Source organism: Kryptolebias marmoratus, linkage group LG6 (assembly GCF_001649575.2).
Source record: "Kryptolebias marmoratus isolate JLee-2015 linkage group LG6, ASM164957v2, whole genome shotgun sequence".
Taxonomy (NCBI): Eukaryota; Metazoa; Chordata; class Actinopteri; order Cyprinodontiformes; family Rivulidae; genus Kryptolebias; species Kryptolebias marmoratus.
In genome coordinates, this window is record NC_051435.1 from 14,627,914 (window position 1) to 14,649,096 (window position 21,183).

Consider the following 21,183-nt stretch of genomic DNA (forward strand, 5'->3'; position numbering starts at 1 on the left):
AGTAGGAAAGGCAGGTGAAGTGTCTTGCCCAAGGACACAACGGCTGAGACGGACGGAGCAGGGAGTCCAACCTGCAACCCTCCGGTTACAGGACGAGCCCCTACCTCCTGAGTCACCTCTCAAAATCATCAAATCTAAACTGCAGTTGACTATAAACCATTCAAGATATCAAAATGCCCCTTCAGTCCAACAAAGTCCAACTTTCTGTGACACGTTTAAATATTGAACAATGTTTTTACCATGAAGTGTGTCTGAGCTACACAGCTCCAAACGAGGCCGGGTTTTCTCACTTTGTTGAAAACTTTTTGCTGTTCTTTGCAGATATCATTTATTAATGTCTGATGTACTTCTACCAAAAGGCATACCGCAGTACAACCAACTGAGCCATGCTTTTTGGTGTATGTTTTTACATTTTTTTACTGAAGCTGAATAGTTATAATGGCTCTTCAGTCCTCAGGCATTTAGACTTTATTAATTCCTATTAAACATTTTGATGAAAGATTTTAAAAAAGCTTCTTTATCTAAAACAGTAATTAGACTGAGAAAACATTAAACACTAAACAACTTAGTGCATCTGTCATCTCCATTCTTAACATACTCCCATTCTGTATTTCCTGCCTTTATTATGTCACCGTCTAAATCAACAAACACTAAATAAAAAATAAAAAAATGTGTTATTTGTATTAGACAGTTGATGCACAAGCGGGAAACAGGATACAATTACATTAATTGCAGTAATGAAGTAGATTTATTGACTAGTAAATATGAGCTAAATTTTCCACAGTACATTTTTTTTTTATCACAGAAGGATCATAAATATTGTTGCTCTGTCACATTATTGTTTTGGGTTCAGCAGTTCCACAGAGACTGAAAAAAAATCAAATTCTTTCTTGTATTTTGGGGAAAACAGTGACTGCATGAGATGCCAGCAACTTTTTTTTGTAATATTTATAGTGAATTTCCAATATGAGGTGCTGCCAGAGTTAGCTGTCATTGACCTAGCTTTTTTTTTTTTTCTTTTCCATCTTTTCTACAAAAACAAAAAATGTATTCGGCAACAGAGTTATGATTTCTGATGTCTGGACTTACATTCTACTAAAAAATCTTTTCAGTTTTTTTTCCTGTCTTTGCTAAATGTATCAAGAGTCTTCATTCTTGTTATAAAAACTATTTTAGCAGCTGTTTATGGTGATCAAAAGTCTAATTATTTTAGCTACTTGTTGTGCTTTTATCCTTTATATTGATTGAAATTTTCTAAAGATGCATCAACTCAGATGACAGCCTAGAGATGTGTCAGTAAAAAAAATCTATCTATAGTTGATGTTTTATCATAGATGAAACTACTTGGCAATGTATTGTCAAAGTTTTCTTCAGCAACACCATTAATAACAATATCGTCAAACCTGGGATGCAGGAGGAGCAGTGTGGCTTTCGTCCTGGTTATGGAACAGTGGAGCAGATCTTCACCCTTGTTGCTGTGGAGGATCATGGGAGTTTGACCTTCCATTTTGTTTGTGTTTTGTGAGTGTGGAGAATGCTTGACCATGTCCAGATGCATTACATGATCATGTTTAAGTGCTATCCAGTCCCTGTATAAGTAAAGCAAGAACTGTGTCTTTATTCACGGAACAAAGTCAATCTTATTCTCAATGTGGATTGGACTCCACCAGGGCTGTCTCTTGTCTTCAGTTGTTTTTGTGGTGTCCATGGACAGGATCTCAAGGTGCAGTCATGGAGTGGAGTGTGTCTGGTTTGCGAACCTGTGATGGACCGAGCAGTTAAGGGACAGCCAGGCACAAGTTTAAAGTTAAAATGATTGTTTCTTTATTTAACCCAACACCAAACTTGGGTAAATAATGGAATAAATGACAAAAATTGGGCCCATAAAAAGGGTCAAAGTAACAGACATCAACTCAGACTAACTAAAACAAACAGACCCCCTAAGTGAGACAAAGGGGAAACTTAAATACTGGCTGATCAGGCCACATACAAGACACAAAGGGGAAAACACACAAAAACCTAACTGAAACCAACATAGCAAAATCCCATTCCCCCCCTCTGGATGAAGAGTAGTGGTATGAACCAATTTGCAGTCTCAGCCGGCTTGCTCCACTCCTTCTCCACCTCTCTGTTCTCCTGAAGGATTGGAGCAGCCAGCACTGAAGAAACTCAAAAAACAAACAAAGGTTAAATTAAGCAGAACATAACAATGTAAACTAAAATGTGCGCACTTATTCTAGAATACAGGGCGATGTGGTGCCTACTAAACAAAACCAGTTATTCTGTAAATTAAATCCATAGACTTAAAGAAACCCAAATATAAATGAGGTGACCTATTGTATGTCGTGCGAGTGAATGTTACCACATTTGTGTGGCTGTAACTGCAGCCATCACAAAGCACCTGGCATAAACAGTGTAATAATAAGCTGTACCCCCACCCCTATGACCCCACCCCCTCCCCTCACCATCCTGTTTGAAGCCTGAATACAAAACAACTTGTTTTTTTACATGTCTAACCAGAGCAGATGGCACTAATGTATTGTCCAGGAGGCGTATATGTGTGTGTGTGTGGGTGTGTGGGTTTGTGTGGTTGTGTGTGTGTGTATGGGGGGTTTAGAGGGCAGGTGTTTGACTGAATGTGTAGATGAGTATCAAGTAAGAAAAAAGAACATAGAAACACACCTTTTGTCTACCAGTGTGCCTTTGTTTCTGCTTGATAAAGATCTCGTACAAACACACTTCAACTGCTTTAGATAAAGAAGAAAAAAACAGCTGCCTAATGTGTACAGTTGACTCCCGGAGAAGCAGAGCTCTCGTGTCCGTTGGGGAACTGTTACCCACTGTTAGGGTGGATTTTACTCCTGATTGTTCAAAGTAAAACTCCAGAGCAATGATTCACATCAAAGACACTGCCTTCCTATCTTTGAGGGAGAGTTTGCAATACAAGTTCAGTTTGGTGTCATTGCCTGAGACATGAAACATAAATATATTATGACAAAATTCTCTAAAAGACCCAAAGCTAGGGCCCAGAACTATTTAGTTTGGGAAATATGGCTTAGAAAATGAATGTAAACTTTAGCCTAGCTCTCTTTGTGATTTTGTGTGGACAAGCTGTTCTTTTGCCAATACAGCTTTAAAGGTGAATGACTAATGCCTGGATTCCATCCCAACTATTTATTGTTTGTGTTTTTATTTGTTCAATCGTTTAATTGGTTGATTGGTCATTTGTTTGCTTGATAGTTGATTAGTTGGCTTGTCAATTTGTTGGTTAATTGGTTGATTGGTCAATTATTTGATTAATTGGTCAGTCAGTTGTTTGGTTAATTATTTGGTTAACTGGTTGGTTGACTGGTCAAATGGTTAATTAATTGTTTGGTTGATTAGTGGTCAGTTGGTTGGTCAGTTTAAAACTCACGTTTTATGTTTGTTTGTTTGTTTGTTTTGTTTTGTTGTGTTTGTTTGTTGTTGTTTTTTTTTTTTTTACAATTGTTGGAGGACTCCAAAAAGGAAAAACTGGGGCAACCGTGGGTAAAAAATTTGAACTAAAACACAGAAATATCACATCACCTGCACATCAAGGATATCTTAAGAGATGATGAAGTAGTGCGTAAAAGAGTAAAGGGTAAATGTGGTCAGACAACATGCTTCAGAAATGTCTCAGATTCAAAATTTATGACCTGATGAACAGACTGAAAAAGATAGATGTTAAAGAATAGTACAGATAATTCAGAGACAAAAGTGATTTAGGGAGGAAAAAAAAAAAAAAAATATATATATATATATATATATATAAAGAGAGAGACAGAGAGAGAGAGAGCGAGATAGACAGAGACAAGCTTCAAAACAAAAGAAAGGGCCAAAGAAAAATGACTTGGTGAGTCACAAAGAAAAACATGACATGCGATGTCTTAGCAAATACATCTTTATCTTCAAATTTTGCTGGTCCTCTGGGCTAACTGACCTGAATTTGTCAAAGTATTTGGGCCTTCAACTGCAGATTAAAATTTTAACACACACTGATCAGCCATAACATTAAATTCACCAACTTCATGTTAGGTATGTTTTATTTGTGCTACCTAAACAGCTCTGTCCCTAAAGGGATGTGCTGTGGTATTTGTCATCAAGCTGTCCATGGCCGAATCTTTAAGTCTTGTGAATTGGGAGGTGAGGCCTCAGTGGAATAAATCTCTTTCTTAAGAGGATCCTGCAAATCCTGAATTGGACTGCGATCTGGGCAATCTGGAGTCTGAGTAATTTATTTATTTATTTTTGTTTTCCTCAAACTATTTTTAAACTATTTTTTGCAAAGTGACAGAACTCATTATTTGACTGACAGTGTTTGTTTCTTTTGTAAAAAAAATACTGTTTAGGTATGTTGTACACTTCGTGAGCAACATAATTAAGTCACTGTTTAGATCAAAAGAATCAACTTGATTAACAGAACTTACAGTTTTTTTTGCCTCATAGCAACACATTACCCCAGCTGGCTTATCATCTTCATGTAGTACCGCATAGTTCCATGCTTAAGTGAAGCAAGTGCCTTGAACTGACCCATTAAAACACATGATGCAAAACAAAACATGATTCATTAGGACAGACCCCTATTATTGCATTGGTTTAATTCAAATATGCCCTTAAGCTTTGTATGGGACTTTTACAATCAGGATAACCAGTTTCAGCTATATAGTATTATATGGAATATATATATATATATATATATATATACAGTATATATATATATATATATATTACAGGTCTAACTTGCTGACTTGTTAAGTAGTCAGAGTTACAATAGTTTGCCTACTGAACCATATAACACAAGCCAACTTTTGCCTCCCATGTGCAACAAGATCTTCCAAAAATAGTATTTCCTTGGACAATGTTTGGTAGGTCCTGACTGTTTTAGACACAAAACATTACATGAGTAAGAAATGCAAAGTCCATAAGACAGCTTCAAGCCAGCATAACTTTGCCTTTGACAAAGTTCTTACCCTTGTCCATTTATTCTGCTTCCAATTAAGCATCTTCAAGGACAGGAGGACGCCCTGCCAAAGACTATTACGATGAGCTAAACCAATGTTCTGCTTCACCTGCCGGTAGCCATGATGTAATGACTAGTTGGTGTACATGCAAAATTTATTTGTGGAATAAGCTTAAAAAATACTCTGCTTTTTTTCCCAGTAAGTTGTATCTTGCTTGCCTTTGAAAGAGCTCTTATTGTGGTTTTATTCCTATAGCCCATCTGTTGTACATCAAGCAAATCATAACAGGTTCAGCTGCTGCATCATTATGAGATCTGTTTGGCAAGGATCTACTGAGCAACATTATGCACAGTCAGGAAAATTACTACACTCTGTCAGGATTGGAGAAAACGACCCATAAAATGCTGCTATGCCTCCCTCAGCCCACCTCGGGGCAAAACAGACACCAAATATTTTTTGCTGTAAATATGCTAAACGGCTGCCCACAGACAACAGGGCAAACTGCTGACACTGACATGTGAACACACAAAACAATAACACAGATGTACAGTTCTGCCTGGAGGTGATCCTCACAGTGTTGGTGTGTTTCATCATATGAGCCTTGTCTCATTAGCTTACTGTCAGGCTGATGGGTAAAAGCTATGAACTGTAGCGTTTTCACAGAATGCCCTTCCTCTGTGTGTGTATGAACAGCTTCCCATCAGAGACTGAATCCAAATAAATAATGCACAGGTAAATTGCAGGTACTTTTATGCAGCTGTTTCACTTTCTCTAATTAAGTAATATTATCTCCTCTCTTTTTTTCCCCACCAGGTTGTTTCCAGTTATGTAATGTTTTTCGTCAGAACATGGAGATAGACCAGTGTCTGCTGGAGTCTCTCCCAATTGGTCAGCGCCAGCGGCTGGTCAGAAGAATGCGCTGTGACCAAATAAGGGCGTACTATGAGAGGGAAAAGAACCTTCAGCGCCAACAAGGTGGGATCAAAATTCGAGCCCCATCCACCCAGGGCAAGAAGCACCACGTCCGTTTCAGGCTCACTGAAGTTTTACAAGATGCCATCATTCGCCACGATGACAAAGAAGGTGTGTGTTTGTGTTCTTGGGGTGTATAAAATGCACATCTTTGTTTGTGATTTTGGCAGTGGATGTGTGAACAAATAGGAGTGACAACTGGCACTGAACAGGCAGTACACAGATGCAGCTGAAGTGGGCCAAAACAGTGCTGCTCATAATTTGTTCAGCTGGAAGCTGCCCACTCAGCTGAGGAAAGCAGTGAGAAGCTGTCAACCTCGTTTAAACTGTCCTCAAACACAAATGTACCTAAACAGAGATGAAAGAAAGTCCCTTTTTCTTGGACAAGCCTGATTATTTTTTGCTACCTTAACTGTTAAAATAGGACACTTCAAATACTAACAATTAAAAAATATATACATTTAATAACAACAATATGGCATGGTTTATTGCTTGGTTGCTAGACCTTGATGATACAGCAATGAATAGTTGTAGTTTGTACAGTTAATAATGGGCTGCTCACAGTTTCATATATTTTGTACTTTTCAAGAAAATTCAAGCAATGTATATAAAATCCACTACCAATTTTGGTCCGGAGTAAAAAATTGACTTACTTTCACCATAGTATGTTTCATTTCAAACAACTGATAACTTTCCAATGAATGTGACTAAATGGTTTTGTTATCAATAAATAAATATGGGTCAGATATCATCATAGTCAAAGTACATGTGCATTGAAAAAGATGCAAAAATGTATTTTCTAACTTCAGAATGGCAATTCTATTTTCTGCTGTTTGTGAAAAATATAAGGGTGTAATTGGTTTTTGTTTAGGAGAGTATACCAGCAAGAGCTTCCAAAACAAAATTTACTTTTGGCAAGAAATTTTTTTTGTGGTGGGGCACTACAAACAAACAAGCACTGCAGGGTCCTGGGGAACAATAGTCCTTCTTCTTTTTCTTTTGGCTGTTCCATTTTCAGAGTCATCTTTCTTCATCTAACTGTCTTCTGCATCCTCTGTCCTCACTCCAACTACGTCCATGTCCTCTCTATTTGCATCCATATATCTCGTCTTTGTCTCTTTCTTTTCTGAGGTATGGAAATTTGACATCAGTTGGTATTATAATTCTAACTGTGTTGCTTAAAGAAAATCTTTGTTCCTAAACCTTACGGGGGAGGTTGCATTTTTGTCCATCAGTCAATTGTTGGACAAATAAGACTTTCCAAGCTTTTTTTCTAACAAACTATAAATCCATATTCCCCTGAGCCTTCACATACATTTTGGCTTTTTATGAAAGCCCACTAAAAATGCTTTTAAGTGGTTATTTTCTAAAATAATCTTGTGAAACTTAAAGGAACTTTATACTCTCCTCTGCAGTGTGTGGATTTTTGTCCAAGTTTGCCTTTGTTTATTTTAATGTTGTCAGTCACTTACCCAACTCTAAGGACTTATCTGTGCCAGTCCTACTGGCAGTTTTTGCAAGTTGGTGCTTGAGACAGGGGTCCCTGAAAGAAGCTAGTGTGCCACTGCAGTAACCAGTTGTTCTTCTGGCCTCACCTCCTTTTTGTTGCTTTGTCAGAATTTATGAAATCATCTAAAGTATACAGAGGTAAATGGAATGATTGAATATTTCAGGTCTCTTAAGTGACACAATTTTCTCATCATTGCTATTTGACTTAGCTGTCTTGTTTATTTGTAAAAAACATTATTTGTAACATATGGATGATGAAAGTGCAGCCTTTAGCTTTTTGTACCTTAGAAGCCAACACAAATTTTGAGCTAGAAAATAGTGATACTCATTTTTATATTCAGGCTATTCCATAACTCATAAATTAAATAGGACTATAGCTTCATCAGTTACTTTTGTGTTATAAATACCCATCATTTAACACATCACTTCGGGAGTGAAGTACAAAATGAGACTGATAGACCATAACACCTTCTAGCTACACAACAGAGGGTTATTTTTTAATTGTTGTTATCTTGAATTATAAATTAATAATCAGCTTTGATTTTCCAAGTTTGTGAGAGTTAAGTCTCATTGAGGACTTTGTAACAATAAAAAGATGAAAAACAGATTACCAAAAAACATGAAGGATGGATTTCATATAGACTGAGAGACAAAATGATTGGATAGTTAGGTTGTTCTAACTGAGGCCTGGTTTTATAGAGCTGGCTTGGTGCAGCTGCTGAAAAGGCACCTGGGTAATCACATACATCAGTCGTATACACAGTCTTACACATAAAGTCACAGGAACATTTAGTTTCTTATCATTTGTCTTGCACAAGAGGGAAGATAGAGGAGAATGAGATAAAGAAAAGCAAGGCAGGGAGAACTGGGAGGCTGGACAAAGTGAGAAAATGAAAAACTGGAAAGTGCAAAAAAATGACAAGCATTAGGCAGGAGGTATCAGCTTAGAGGGTAAATTATTGGGTTAAGATGAAGAATACCAGTAACATACATCCCTGTCACTGGACTAGACCATACTGCACCTCATCTCCATCCTATCTGTCACATGCAAACATCTGGCTCCATTCCATTTTGACATTTGAAGAAATTGCTTTTCCAAAGCCAATCTTTCAAATGCATCAAAGTCAGACAGGAGCGAAATGGCAGCAGGTCTTTGCCCTTGTAACAATGTAACCTAGCATCAGTGTTCAACGGGTCTTAGCCTTTCAGCTGAATATTTATATGAAGTGGCATTCCGTGTTTGTGGCTTTGCTCATGTCAACAAGCAAAACACAACATCTCTCATCATCTTAGTTTACATCTGTTTTTATTTCATCTTTGAAATAAGTCTACATCAGTTAAAGTACATTTAGCATGCACAGCAGCAGGGGAAATGCATTCCTTCAATGAATACTAATTTCTCCACAATCTTCATCAGCTACTTTAGCCAAAAGAGAAAGTATTTCAACAAACATTTAAAGGATAGTCATAGAAGCCATTCAAAACCCTAAGAAAATTAATTCAAAAGTCTTTTTTTTTTAAATTGTCTCAACTGTTTTAGCACCTTCCTTCTACTAAAACTCAGATATTTCCTCACTGGCAAAACATAGCACCTCTGCAGCACAGGCGTAAGTATTTCTAACTGAGACAAAAGGTATTGTTGCTGGGATTTTACCCAAGTCCCCACATTAATTATCCATTTCTTTTCCCGTTTGTGTTGTCTGGCTGGTCAGTGCACATCTTGTGTAAGTAGAATGCCTGTGCTTGTAGACTGGTGCAGTTTTAGTGTTTGTGTGATCTTGCACTTGTACAAGGAGTTGGCTGCACTTTTGATTAATGTTGTATAAAGTTATAATGCAGGTGCTCAGACTCTAAACAGAGAGAGTAAAGTAAGATTATTTTAGTCTTCTGTGGTGCATTGGGACCATGCTTTAGACAAAGTTATTGTGCAGGGAGGAAATGTGGAGAAAAATACAAACATTTCTCTTAGATGCACCAGACTGAAGATGTGTCAGATGTCTGCCTTTTTTTGACAGAACTGGGCCTATTCCTAAAGAAGAGAAAAAGGAAAAAAAAGGCTAAATGTATATTTTACTGCTTTTTTACTAAAATTCTAAATGTTTCTCCATAAATCTAAGTCTTACTCATGGTGATATATCCACAGAGAATAACAGACTTTATCAGGCTGAGTCTGAAACATTTTATTTATTTATTTTTAACTGGAAGTGGAGGTTTTTTAAGCTTCACATATTAAACTTGTGGTTCATTTGATGACTCATTGGTGTTCCTTTGGAGCTTTGGCTTAACATGGTAATGTTTAAAGAGGCAATGGATGAAAGAGAGTATGAAAATCAAAAACCTCTTGTGGGCTATTTCTCTCCCAAAGGCCAGTTTGCGAGGCGGTCCTCCTTCTGTCAGTTGCTGTGTGATAATGACCAAAGATGCACCAGCATTTATAAGAGTGAAATGTTTGAGTGAAACTTAATATTGAGTTCCCAAGGAATATTGCTTTACCTGTGGGGAATATCCCTGGCTGTTATTAAAAATAGCAATAATGTTATAAGACGCAGTTTATAGGGCTTGCATCACATGGATGTTATTAAATTCATGCAATACCATGGTCTACTAAGAAATAGAAAAACTTAAGTGATGTATTACTGTGTTTGCAGGACCAATCATCTGCATCATATCAGGTTAGGTTTAATGACTAATCTATAGATTTCTGTAAAGCTTAGATGTATTCTCTATCAAAAAAAATTTCCATCTGCATGGAGAGGAGCTTTGCTTTAACTGCAAGGTTTCTATACACTTTCACTGGACTGTGGTTGGGACTAGTTGGCAAATGGCATTCACAACCGAGTCTCCAAACTGTTTTTCCTCAAATAAGATTCAGAGGCTTGTTGCTTGAATCTAATGATGATGATGAACAATAAGGAAAACGAAGTCTGCCTATCTTTGTTTCAAAAGTGAACTCCAGCACATAGCTTGGCGGCTGCCATTGTATGTACAAAGTGGGCTGAGGCAGGTACATAGTGGGCAGTGGTGGGCAATAAAATAATGTGCACAGCAAAAAATACAGTTTTGCAAGCCAAGCACACAAAATGGAGCCGTATGACTCACTGTTTGCAGAGACTGCAACTGAAATTTCCTATTTTTCTTGCAATTTTGAGTCATCAAAAACTCTAACAGTCACAGCCCAATGAGATACTTTTCTTAGTAGTTCAAGGTCTATTGTGTAAGATGAAGAGAAATTCAATGTCACAAACTGCAATCAACTAAACGCCCCTTTTTTTTACATCTAATCAAGTGAGGCCATGAAAAATTCAAAAGCGAGAAATTGTTTTTTTTCTTTTTGGGATACTGTGAAAACATGGCTGTGAAAAATGACAAACAGGCAAGAAAGGCCACCTCTGATGTTGTTGGTTTCTAATGTAATGTTTCTCCATTTTAGCATAATATATATGTATAGCATTTTTTATATTAATGCAGCTCTAAAAAAAATGGCAAATATGGCAGTGATTACAGCATTTCTTCTCATAGACAGCCTTAAATGTTGCTTACTGGAACGTGACACAAATACAGTTTAATCTCAAAGCATTAATGTCTAAATGAGCACAAAAGTTGTCTCTAATCTCAGACTTTCTGTTTGCACTTGGATTTTGCCATGGACTGAGTGCACATCCACAAGGTGTAGACAATTCATAGTTTCTTATTTTTTTGTAAACCAGCCTGAGTAAGGTTTTAGTGTTTGGCTTCTAAAATTTGAATTGTAGCTCTTCAAGGTCAAGTAACTTCTGATTCCTTTTTTTGGCTTTTATCTCATTCATCTTTCTCTCTCTTGTTAATTTTTACCACGCAATCAGTTACCATCTGGTTGCCATGGAAACACCACATGTCACAAACAGCTGTTCTGCAATTTTCAAAAGCAAAAAGTGACAGTGAACTTTTTTTTTGTTTCACTGCTTTTTCTGTCTTCATCTGCAGACTTTTCATAGAGAAATAAGACACACATAGAAACCCCACTCAAGACTGAAGCCTGAGATCAGCATAATCTTTAATGAAACAACTGACCTAAAACAGATTTGACTTCAAATTACTCTTGTTGCTGTGGGAAAATCTAATGAACATTTGAAATGTATAGTATATGCTTTACAGTAAATATATAATCTTAAACCAATAAAGCAGTTCCAGTAGGTTTAGTATAGGAAAAACCTTTTACTCACTCGTCACAACTACTTTGCCATAACCAGGTTACTCATGAAGTCGCCATCTTTAAAGATTTGACCGGTTAGAGTGCTTTTTGTCTGTTTGTCTACACAGAAACAGCAATCAGATTCTCTGACACAGAAACTTCAATCCAGGTCTCAAAGTGGAAGTTGTTTGAAATTCCCAGCATTGTTTCACAGAAACCACAATTTACCTTAAGGTGGAAGTATTTGTATAAGCGCGCTACAGTTGCAGTCAGTCAATAGTTATTCTGCACATGCACAAATTGAACAACAACAATGGCGTTTTCCTGAATTATTTTAGATTTATTATGTAAAGTAACTTGTAGCAGCAACCCAAACTGGGCCTCAATATGAAAATTATCATATCAAGTTTTTAATTAAATGTGTTTGATATGGGTGTCACATTCACACCAATGAAAATATCAAAAGAGCATGGTTGTTGGACTTGGGGACCTTCCAAACAGTTCAATGGTGCTAATAATTGCTAATGGCCCCAACACTTGGCTCCCTTTTATATTGTTTTACAAATTAATGTCATTAAAGGTCTCTGAGCTTTCTTGAATACATTCAATAATCCACTTTAAAACTCGAGCAGTTTTTATGTCAAAATGGTTATGAGAGATGGAAAATTTTACACACTAGAGACATAGACTGGCTCACTATTAAACTAGTGATGAAGAGGCTTTGCGCATAAATCCATGTACTCCCCTGACATCTAGCTTTTTTAGACTCTCATTCAAAATGTGTCTACTTGTTTCAGAAAATGCAAGGTTAAGAATACATTTACACAATATTATGGTTTCATCAGCTAAATTCACTCCTGATCAATGTGCTGAAACTATTTTCATAGTAGGTTTAACCACCAAAAGAGAAGGATTTTACTTGAACCAGCTTCTACCTTCTTATTCAAATGTGGTAATTCAAACAGGAAACAAAACCAGTGATTTTGGTTTAAAGTCAGATTAGTGGCCACTAATCAATACTTCTCAAACCAGTTGATGATGCTGGTTAATTTCACAATCAGAATGTTGGGACCAACACTACAAGCAAACAACTAAAACTACAGATTAACTGTCAAATTAGTGAACCATAATAAACCTTACATACTAAAAAAGCAGTTCTGTGTTCCCTTATAAACTGCGATTTTCTTTCATATGATAACCAAAGAAAGATCAATATTAATTCCCTGATAACTACTTTAGCACTGCAGATGATGAGCCTTAATTGGTGCTCTATAGGCCGAAGTGTCTTCAGTTGTATTGAACATGTGGAGATAATTGTGTTACTAGGCTTTGCACTTGGTCATTTTGTTTCTCATCAAGTATTTGAGGACCCAAAACAATTAGAAGGCAATAAAAAGGTATGTATTCAGTAGTTGTTGTTTGGAAAATCCAAAAACTAACAATAAATAGAGTAACATTACTAAACAAAGAATGTTTAAATCATTAGAATGACAAATGACAAATCTAAGTTTGTTGGTTACAGCTTCCTAATTGTGAAAATGGGATTTTTTTTATTGACATATTTTAAAATTAATTATCTCAACCACTTCAGAACTGATGCACCCTCAAAGTGTGGGGGGAGGGGAAAAACAATTGATAACTAGTTTTTCATGTATTATAACATAACATGCTCTAATACATATTTATATCCTATAGTGGAATATTTTTTACAATTGTTGTCATTTGTAATTGTTTATATTTGTAAATTTGTTCAAATCAGATCAAAATTATCACTCAGTTTGCTTTTTAGAACATGTTCAGTCTGTTCACATTTTATGTATAGCGTATGAGTTATGGGTGATGGGTTATGTTGTTTAATATTGCCCATACATGTTAAATAACTTCAAAGGAGGCATCTTCAGGGTTCAGTACATAGATCTACCTTAGTTTCTGTATTCAGAGCCACTGGTTTTGTTCAAAGACTTTAGCGTATGGATATTATGTATTTAGTCTGTGTTGATGTGACAACAGCAACCATGTTGTGCTGTCAGTGTCCCTGAAGTCAACTAAATGTCCTGATGAAAGCACTTTACCTCCCTCCCCTAACCTTCACATGTTTGTCCATCACTCTCCATCTATTTGTCACACTCTCTCCCCAGCATTTCTTCTTTCCAGCCGTCTCACTGTTTGCTGTGTTTTCACTTGCTCCATGAAAAATGTATCAGTCGTGTAGCAGAACCGCTGTGGCCTTGTTCAGACTACAGCTCTCTGCTCATCTGTTTATGGCTGAATGTGCAAGCGTTTGAAATGGTTTTGATTTTCCTCCAAGGATCTATGTCAGTGTGTTACTGTGTGATGAGAATAACCCAGTGGCTTTCTGACCTGCTGCAGGAACGGTGGCGCTGTCAAACACTCACACACACTCGCACACACGGTCTTAACACTGATCCACACTGACGAGTCAAGGACAGTCACGGGACACTTAACACTTATTGATTTTGACAGTGAGAGGCAGAGATCAGTGTGTATTTATGTCTGCGTATGGGTTTGTTTCCGTTTTTCTTAAGCATGCAGCTGATCTTCACACATTTAAAGTGTTAACATTTGGATGTTTGTTGTGTTGCAGTGTTGCGTCACCTGAAGGAAGGAGCAGACCCCAACACACCTATTTCCTCAGGGGGATCTTTGTTGCACCTGGTGAGATATTCTTGATGCTTTCTAGTTGAGAGTGGGAGTGGGGATAGATTTTCTATACTTTTATATTTTTAATACTAAAGGTTAGCCCCATTTCTGGCATAAAAAAACTTGAAAGAATATCAATATAAACCCAAACAAATATGACAAGGATTTGTCCTCAAACTTGTTATCAGTTGTCTACCTTCAGTGGTGCCTTCTCAAGGCATTTTTCATTATCATTTTACTGTAGGAAAACAAGAATATAATTTTCAATAATGCTGCATAATAGATTTACAGATAAATTAATCATCATGCCACATGTATTAATTATCATGAAATTATTTAGTACTAATACTAATGTAATTCTCCCTCTCTGCTCCATGCAGTGTGCTCGCCATGATAACGTGTTTGCAGCAGAGCTTCTGCTAGAGCGAGGCCTGAATGTGAACCTGCAGGACGAAGACTTGTGGACGGCTCTGCATGTAGCATGTGTGTGTGACCATGCAGACATGGTTTTGCTGCTGCTGCTGGTGAGGAAAACACACACACACACAAATATGTCCCACAAAAACATATGCACAACCGTGCAAAAGCACATGTTTTGGATGGAGTTACGATTTTCCCATCAAAACCTTCAGTAACTACAAATTAGATTTGCGTTTAGGTCCATGTTGGGCTTCATGTTTTATTAGAACTAGCTTATAGTAGTTCCTTTTCCATTAGCCCTATTTTTTTTTCTCTGAAGAGGGCCTGGAATTTTCGTTTCTTACTCTCTGATTCTATAAAAGAGAGAATATTTAGAAACGTTGCATTAGCATGATATCAAAGAGAGCCTATTCTGTGAAGGGAGTCTTGACAAGAGCTGTAGTTATACTGATTAGGTCCATAATCAGAGATGTGCCAGCTGCAGGGGAGGGCATGCACACCCAGCCCTAGTCACTTAATGGGATGGGACTACTCTCCTGATTAGACCCAAGGAGGGTTGACTGCAGTTTAAAGCTCTGCAGAAGCTTGTACATTTTGGTTCTGTTGATTGGGTCCTGGGTGATTGCTGTAAGGCAGAAAGAGATGATCCTGAGAGCAGTGGATGCATCTGAAGATATCGCAGGAAAAAAGGCTGTGCAGATTTAATGTGTCAGCTGCTACTGTATAGTGGATGGGTTCAAAGATTTGGTCATTTTTTTGTGCATTTGCAACTATTTTCCATGTAAACAGAGTCATTTAGACTGCCTGGTTTAACAAAGGGTGCAGTGTAATATGGAAATGCCAAAGATGTTTTGATGCAGTGAGTTACACATTTATAATGTAAAACTCACAGGAAAAAAAGGGATTTAAATTAGCTTTACTGGACACAGTCGTTGCATGTTTCTGTTTCACTACAGAGAAAACGATTTCCTGGGAAAGACGCCATATTGACACTGAAGTGACCTTTGTTGGAACATGGGAGGAGAAAAGAGGAAGAGCATTACTAAGAAATTTGAAACTACATTTCAACACATTGGAAGTTTCAAACATTTTACAGATCACAAAAGCAGTTTTTTTAGCTTTCAAAAGTGAAGCGTTTTTGATACTAAAGGTTTGTTTATTTCTCTGTGTGCCTTTCTGCATGCTAGTGTGACTGACAATGTTTGGTTTAAACGAGACAAACCTTGTAAGATGATACTTCAAAAGTTCCCGTTTCTTAAAAGGTGCCAATTTGCTTGGGGTGCATTTTTCTCTTCAGGATGAGAGACTTGAGTTTGTTTGGGTTTTTTTTTTCTTTTTTTTTAAACTTCAAGAGAAAATGTTCTATAAGGAAATGAAGAAGGTTTTTCTGCCCTCTAGGAACAGAGCTAATCCCAAACAGAATATTAGGCAAGGTACCAATAGTGTGTTTTTCAAATATTTATTTCATATAAAAACTAGCTTGTTAATCATTTTGTATATGTGAAGAAAATTTTAAAAACCCAAACAAACATGTCAGTTGCTACTTAAGCAGACTCCCCTCCTCCGAGCAGCAGTGGGTGGTGATCTTCTCCAGGCTCAGAGTCTAACAGGTTTAGATTTTAATGGGGAATCTGAAGAATGAGCTTATTAGAGGAGCATGATTGTGCCATCCTTATCTTGGATTGGCACAGGAAGGAATACTGCAGCTAATATGTACTAATCTATTGTGTTGTTCTCTGCCATCTCCTTCCCCCATTTCCCTTCCCCTTCCTTTGACCTTTGCTTTTCTGTCCTTGATTTCCTCTCTCTAGTTTCTGTGCAGAAGAACAAAGTGGTATTTTTGCTGACAGAGATGTTACCAATCTTGTCTTATGAGCAAAGCAGAGGGTGGGGGGTCGATGAGAAGACTGAGGATGTTACCAGCAGTCATATTAATTCTCTTATCTCCTGCTTCCAAACAGCAGGGAAGCAAGGCATTTCCAAACTCAATCATTTCCAACTCATTTCCTTACCCATTCTTAAACCTAGATGGCTCCAGTTTTGGTTAATGTCCGCTATTAAAGACCTGGTGGGATTAGGCAGCAGTTCAGAGGCACAGTGGATTGTTACTTAAAAAAAGTGATAGTGCAGTCTTTATAAATACCCCTACAAAAGTGTAAAAAGCTTGGATTTAAATAAACTTGTCTTATGTACATGCATCAAGAAATGCTAAGTCATAAATTATAATCATTTTTTATTTCCATAATTTCCATCTTTGCTACTCTCCTAACAATACCAGCTCACAATATATATCTCTCTCACCTAATTTTCTCGACTGAGGGAAACATAAAAACAATGTTTAATTTCTGCTCCCATCTGCAACTCAAATAGTCTATTTTTTGATGTCTAAAACCAGTACAAGATTTAATTTTTATAAGATCTTATTTCTTGCTCTTTTTTGTGTAAAAGACATCTTTTTAGTCTCATGTGAGACTGTGAGATTCCAGCCGTTCCAGACGGTTGTCTTCACTTCTACAGTTCAGAATCTAGCTGTTGAATCAAGTTGGAGAACTGACCCACTTTAAGTTCTTGTAAATTATAAATTGAACTTTAAGACTTCTGAAGACAAGTCATTCACAGCAAGCCCCTGGCTGCAACATTTTCTCCTAACTGTCAGACAAAATATTTCTTTCATTTTTCTACAGATAATGTACTCCCCTTACACCAAAAACGATAGTGATTCATCAAGCAGAGTTTCTGTGTCCACTGTTGTGTGTGACCTATTTTAAGTCAAACAGTTTGTGAGGAAAAAGGAAAAAGACTGACACTAAAATACTGTAAAATTGTTTGGTGAAGAGATTTATTATTAGGATTTGTGAAATGAACCCATTGATGTTGCTGTTGTACTCATTCAAGAAGACTATTTTATAAGTAATAGTGTGTGACTATATTTTCATACTGCTCTGTTACTATCTACAAAAACTCAATGTGTAAAAAAATAGTCCAAGTTTGTCCAATGGGGTATGCTAACACCACTATGACAGAACTTTACAACAAGGAGATTATACCAAGAAGTAATAACAGGTTAATTGTAAAATAGCTGGATCCTTAAAGCTTAACAAGTTTAGACATTCTGTGATGTTTAGCAACAATATTCAGTATATGTAGTGTATGCATTGGCTTTGTTCAACTGCATTGTTATTGCATAGGTAACTTTCTTTAAGGGTTCTTGGACTCTAATACATAATGCATGTAGTTCAGCCTGAGGTAAAAACAGACTTAAAGCCTAAAATATACTCTTCTAGCTGCAGCCACACATACATAAAATGCATCAGATTTAAGCCATGACAACAGCTGTGTAGGCTGCAGCACTGAACGTCACAAACAACGAGCCAGATAGACAACTCAGCATATGCGAGCAGATTATGTTGTTCAGATTTACACCGTAATGGTGTCCCGGTCAGCGGACTTCCCCAAGGATGCTGCCCCACAGCACACATCTATTAGTTGGTATTGATTTCTAGAGATCACTGTGTTTAACGACTGAAGCACAAGGATGTGATGTTTGCAGATTTTCATCTCTGGGACGCCTGAGGTATATCTATCATGTTCTGTTTAGCTCACAATGGGTTCAGAAGTCAACGAGTTAACCCCTTGCAGGCAGTGGGACAGACAACCAGCACTGACTTATTTATATCTAGATGAATAGCTTTTTTTAGACTACTGTCACACTGTTTTGTGTTGGAGTATTTTGAGATTCTTTTCATGCACATCAAAGGATAAAGAAATTACGCATTTGGTGTAAAAAGTCAAGTCATATGATGTTTATCTTATATTGCATGTGTATTAGGTTGATGGTTGGGAAAGTTGCAGCATACTACAACTTGAGCTGGACATATGACATGTTTCCATGGCCAAACCATCTTACTGTTGTCTAGCATTACACTGACATGGCATTGCTCTTAGCATCATTTTGTCACAATTATTTCAAGACCTTGAGATCATGACCAAATTGTGATATCTGTCAGCATCTAGCCATCTTCTAGGTTGTCTTCTTGCTAGTGTTCTCTGTGTTGCTCTACTCTGGCATATCCCAGTTTGGCAATGTGTCTTTTGTTGACCTTGTTTTCAAATCAAGCTGAAACCAAACTCACAAAAGCAGCTTGCACAGTAATTTCCTCTAGGTTCACATTTGTGAAATGAATGACAAGTAGGAAGTGTTGGTTTTATATTGGTACACATGTATCTATGTGTATGAGTACGTCAGTGCACATTGGGTTCAGAAAAATCACAGAGTAGGCGTTGGTGACACTCTTAGGCTACATATACTTTGACAGCTATATGTATGCAGAAGGATTTACATGACAACATGAACAACATAATATTTACATGGCATATGTGCCAAAAACATGTCAAGCAGTCGCAAAGTCTCAGAAGTACAGTCTTTACATGCCAGTGCAGAAAGAGTGTTTGCATGGCATAGCACGAGAATGTGTAACATTACTGATGGGTCACTGCTACGTCATTTTTGTAATCATGGTGTGTTTGTAAGATATTTATGAGTTTTGAAAGATGCTACTTTCATTCTATGGCATTTTTCGACATGAGGGATAAATCCATGGCAACTAGGAATTGATAGAGATAGTTGTCTCAATTACAATAAGAGGCAATGTTTTGACCCTATTTTTCATAGCCAACTATTTGAACATGCATGGAAATATTAGTGAAAGATGCTATTAATGTTAGACCGTGTGCAACAAGGATAAACCTGACGGCATGAAGACAGTGAGAGTTGGCTCCTGAGTGAGCGAGATAAGATCCGTCTGTCAATCAATACTTATACTCTCAGACTTCTATTGACTGTTACTGAACCTTAAAGTTGATCATATGGACCAATATCCTTCTTCATTACCTATTCTTAACTGCAGGATTTAGAGAGGCTCTTGACAGTTTAAAAGGTTTTTGCAAACAGAAATGTTGGAAAAATGTCTTAGATGGAGCAGTTAGTATGTGTATGCATAATCTGTCGTGGAAGAGTGAGCAAACGAGGTGTATTGTTTATATAATTTCTCTCCCTCTGACTCACTCAATCGCATCCCCTCCTCTTCAAGAGGTTCTTTAAAATGTGATAAGGGTTCGTATTTTTTCATAAATAGTCATAAAACAGCTACTTAATGTTGTTAATGTTAATTAATTCTTCCCCCTCATAGGTAAGCAAAAAAAATACAGATTTCAATACATAACAAAGATCGGTACCCAAACAAATGCCAAAAACCTCATTCTGAAAACTGGAATTGAAATCAACACGCAACATTAATCAGAGTGTCATTTAAAGGTTAAACTATTTTCTTTATTAACTTTAAAAATATATTTTAAAAGCGAAATATATTTAAAATATTAATTAGATTATTATCTTTAAGTTTTAAGATCAAAATTCTGGTGTTTAGCGACTGGGTTTTAGATCTCTGCGGTTAATTGATTTTAGGATGTTAACAATGTGCACAAACTACACACACACACTTGAAGTAGAGGATGGGTAGATGAATAATAAAAGTGCTTGTCTTTATCAACAGCTCTACAATATTTCACTGCAGGAGTACAACTAATACTGACCAATTACCTGCTTGGGCAGCTTTGGTGCAGCTGTGAAAAAATATAGTTAAAATGTTGGAAAGGTCCTAATGAGGTATCACATATGAATATGAAAAACATGAACTGACTTTAATTGTCATTAAAGAGGTGTCATAAAGACCACCAGTGTATCGCTTTTGGTGACAGTGAACTACTGTAGTTTTCTAATAGTTCACCATATTCTCTGTAAACATCCTCTGGGTTCTGTTTAAGTTTATGCCGTTGAGACGTCTGGATAATTAGTCCTATTTGATCATAGATTCAATTCAGAGGAAGATAAGATGCTTTTCTTTTTTTTTTCTATTCTGAACAGGCTGGAGTAAACGTTCTTCTGCAGGACATCAACGGAAACATTCCTTTTGATTATGCCTTTGAGGGAACAGAGACCAGCTATATTCTCCAAAAACACCTAGAGGAAAATGGTAAAAGCTTTGTGAAACTGTTGCTTGTTCTGTGATAACTTTGACATTTACCCAGTAATGAGCTCTTCTCAGTCACAGTCACTGTTTTTGAGTCAGGGTTCTCACAAATCTTTTAAAATGTTAGTATTAAAATAAACAGATAAATATTTATTTTCAGTTTTTGTTTACATAGCTCTGGGATCGTGTAATATGGTAAACCTGGGATGTGTTGTGTGCCTGTGTGAAGGTAAAAAACAGCCTCAGGCCAAGTGCTGGAAAATGTTTTCCACAGAGAATGAAGAAGGCCAATAGTTTGGTCTAAAATGACCAAAAAATAAAGTACAGGAAGAAAACCTGATAAAGATGTGACAGAGGGAGAAGCGATGAAAAGTGCCTTAGAAATACAGAGAAACATGCAGGCAAAGAGACATCGGAATCCTGCTGACAAAGTAAGACA

The 21,183-nt window shown here is 37.0% G+C and overlaps 1 protein-coding gene across 2 annotated transcripts in view; it reads left to right on the forward strand.

Moving 5' to 3' along the window:
* myo16 (myosin XVI) overlaps nucleotides 1-21,183 on the forward strand; it is a 91,826-nt gene that overhangs the window by 10,486 nt on the left and 60,157 nt on the right. For both annotated transcript variants that reach the window (XR_001808461.3, XM_017410312.3), the window contains exons 2-5: nucleotides 5,796-6,065; nucleotides 14,240-14,310; nucleotides 14,676-14,819; nucleotides 20,639-20,747. Coding sequence is in view for 1 of the 2 variants with exons in the window: in XM_017410312.3 (XP_017265801.1) it covers nucleotides 5,796-6,065; nucleotides 14,240-14,310; nucleotides 14,676-14,819; nucleotides 20,639-20,747 (594 nt within the window). In the remaining variant the exon portion in view is untranslated. The remainder of the gene's footprint in view (nucleotides 1-5,795; nucleotides 6,066-14,239; nucleotides 14,311-14,675; nucleotides 14,820-20,638; nucleotides 20,748-21,183) is intronic.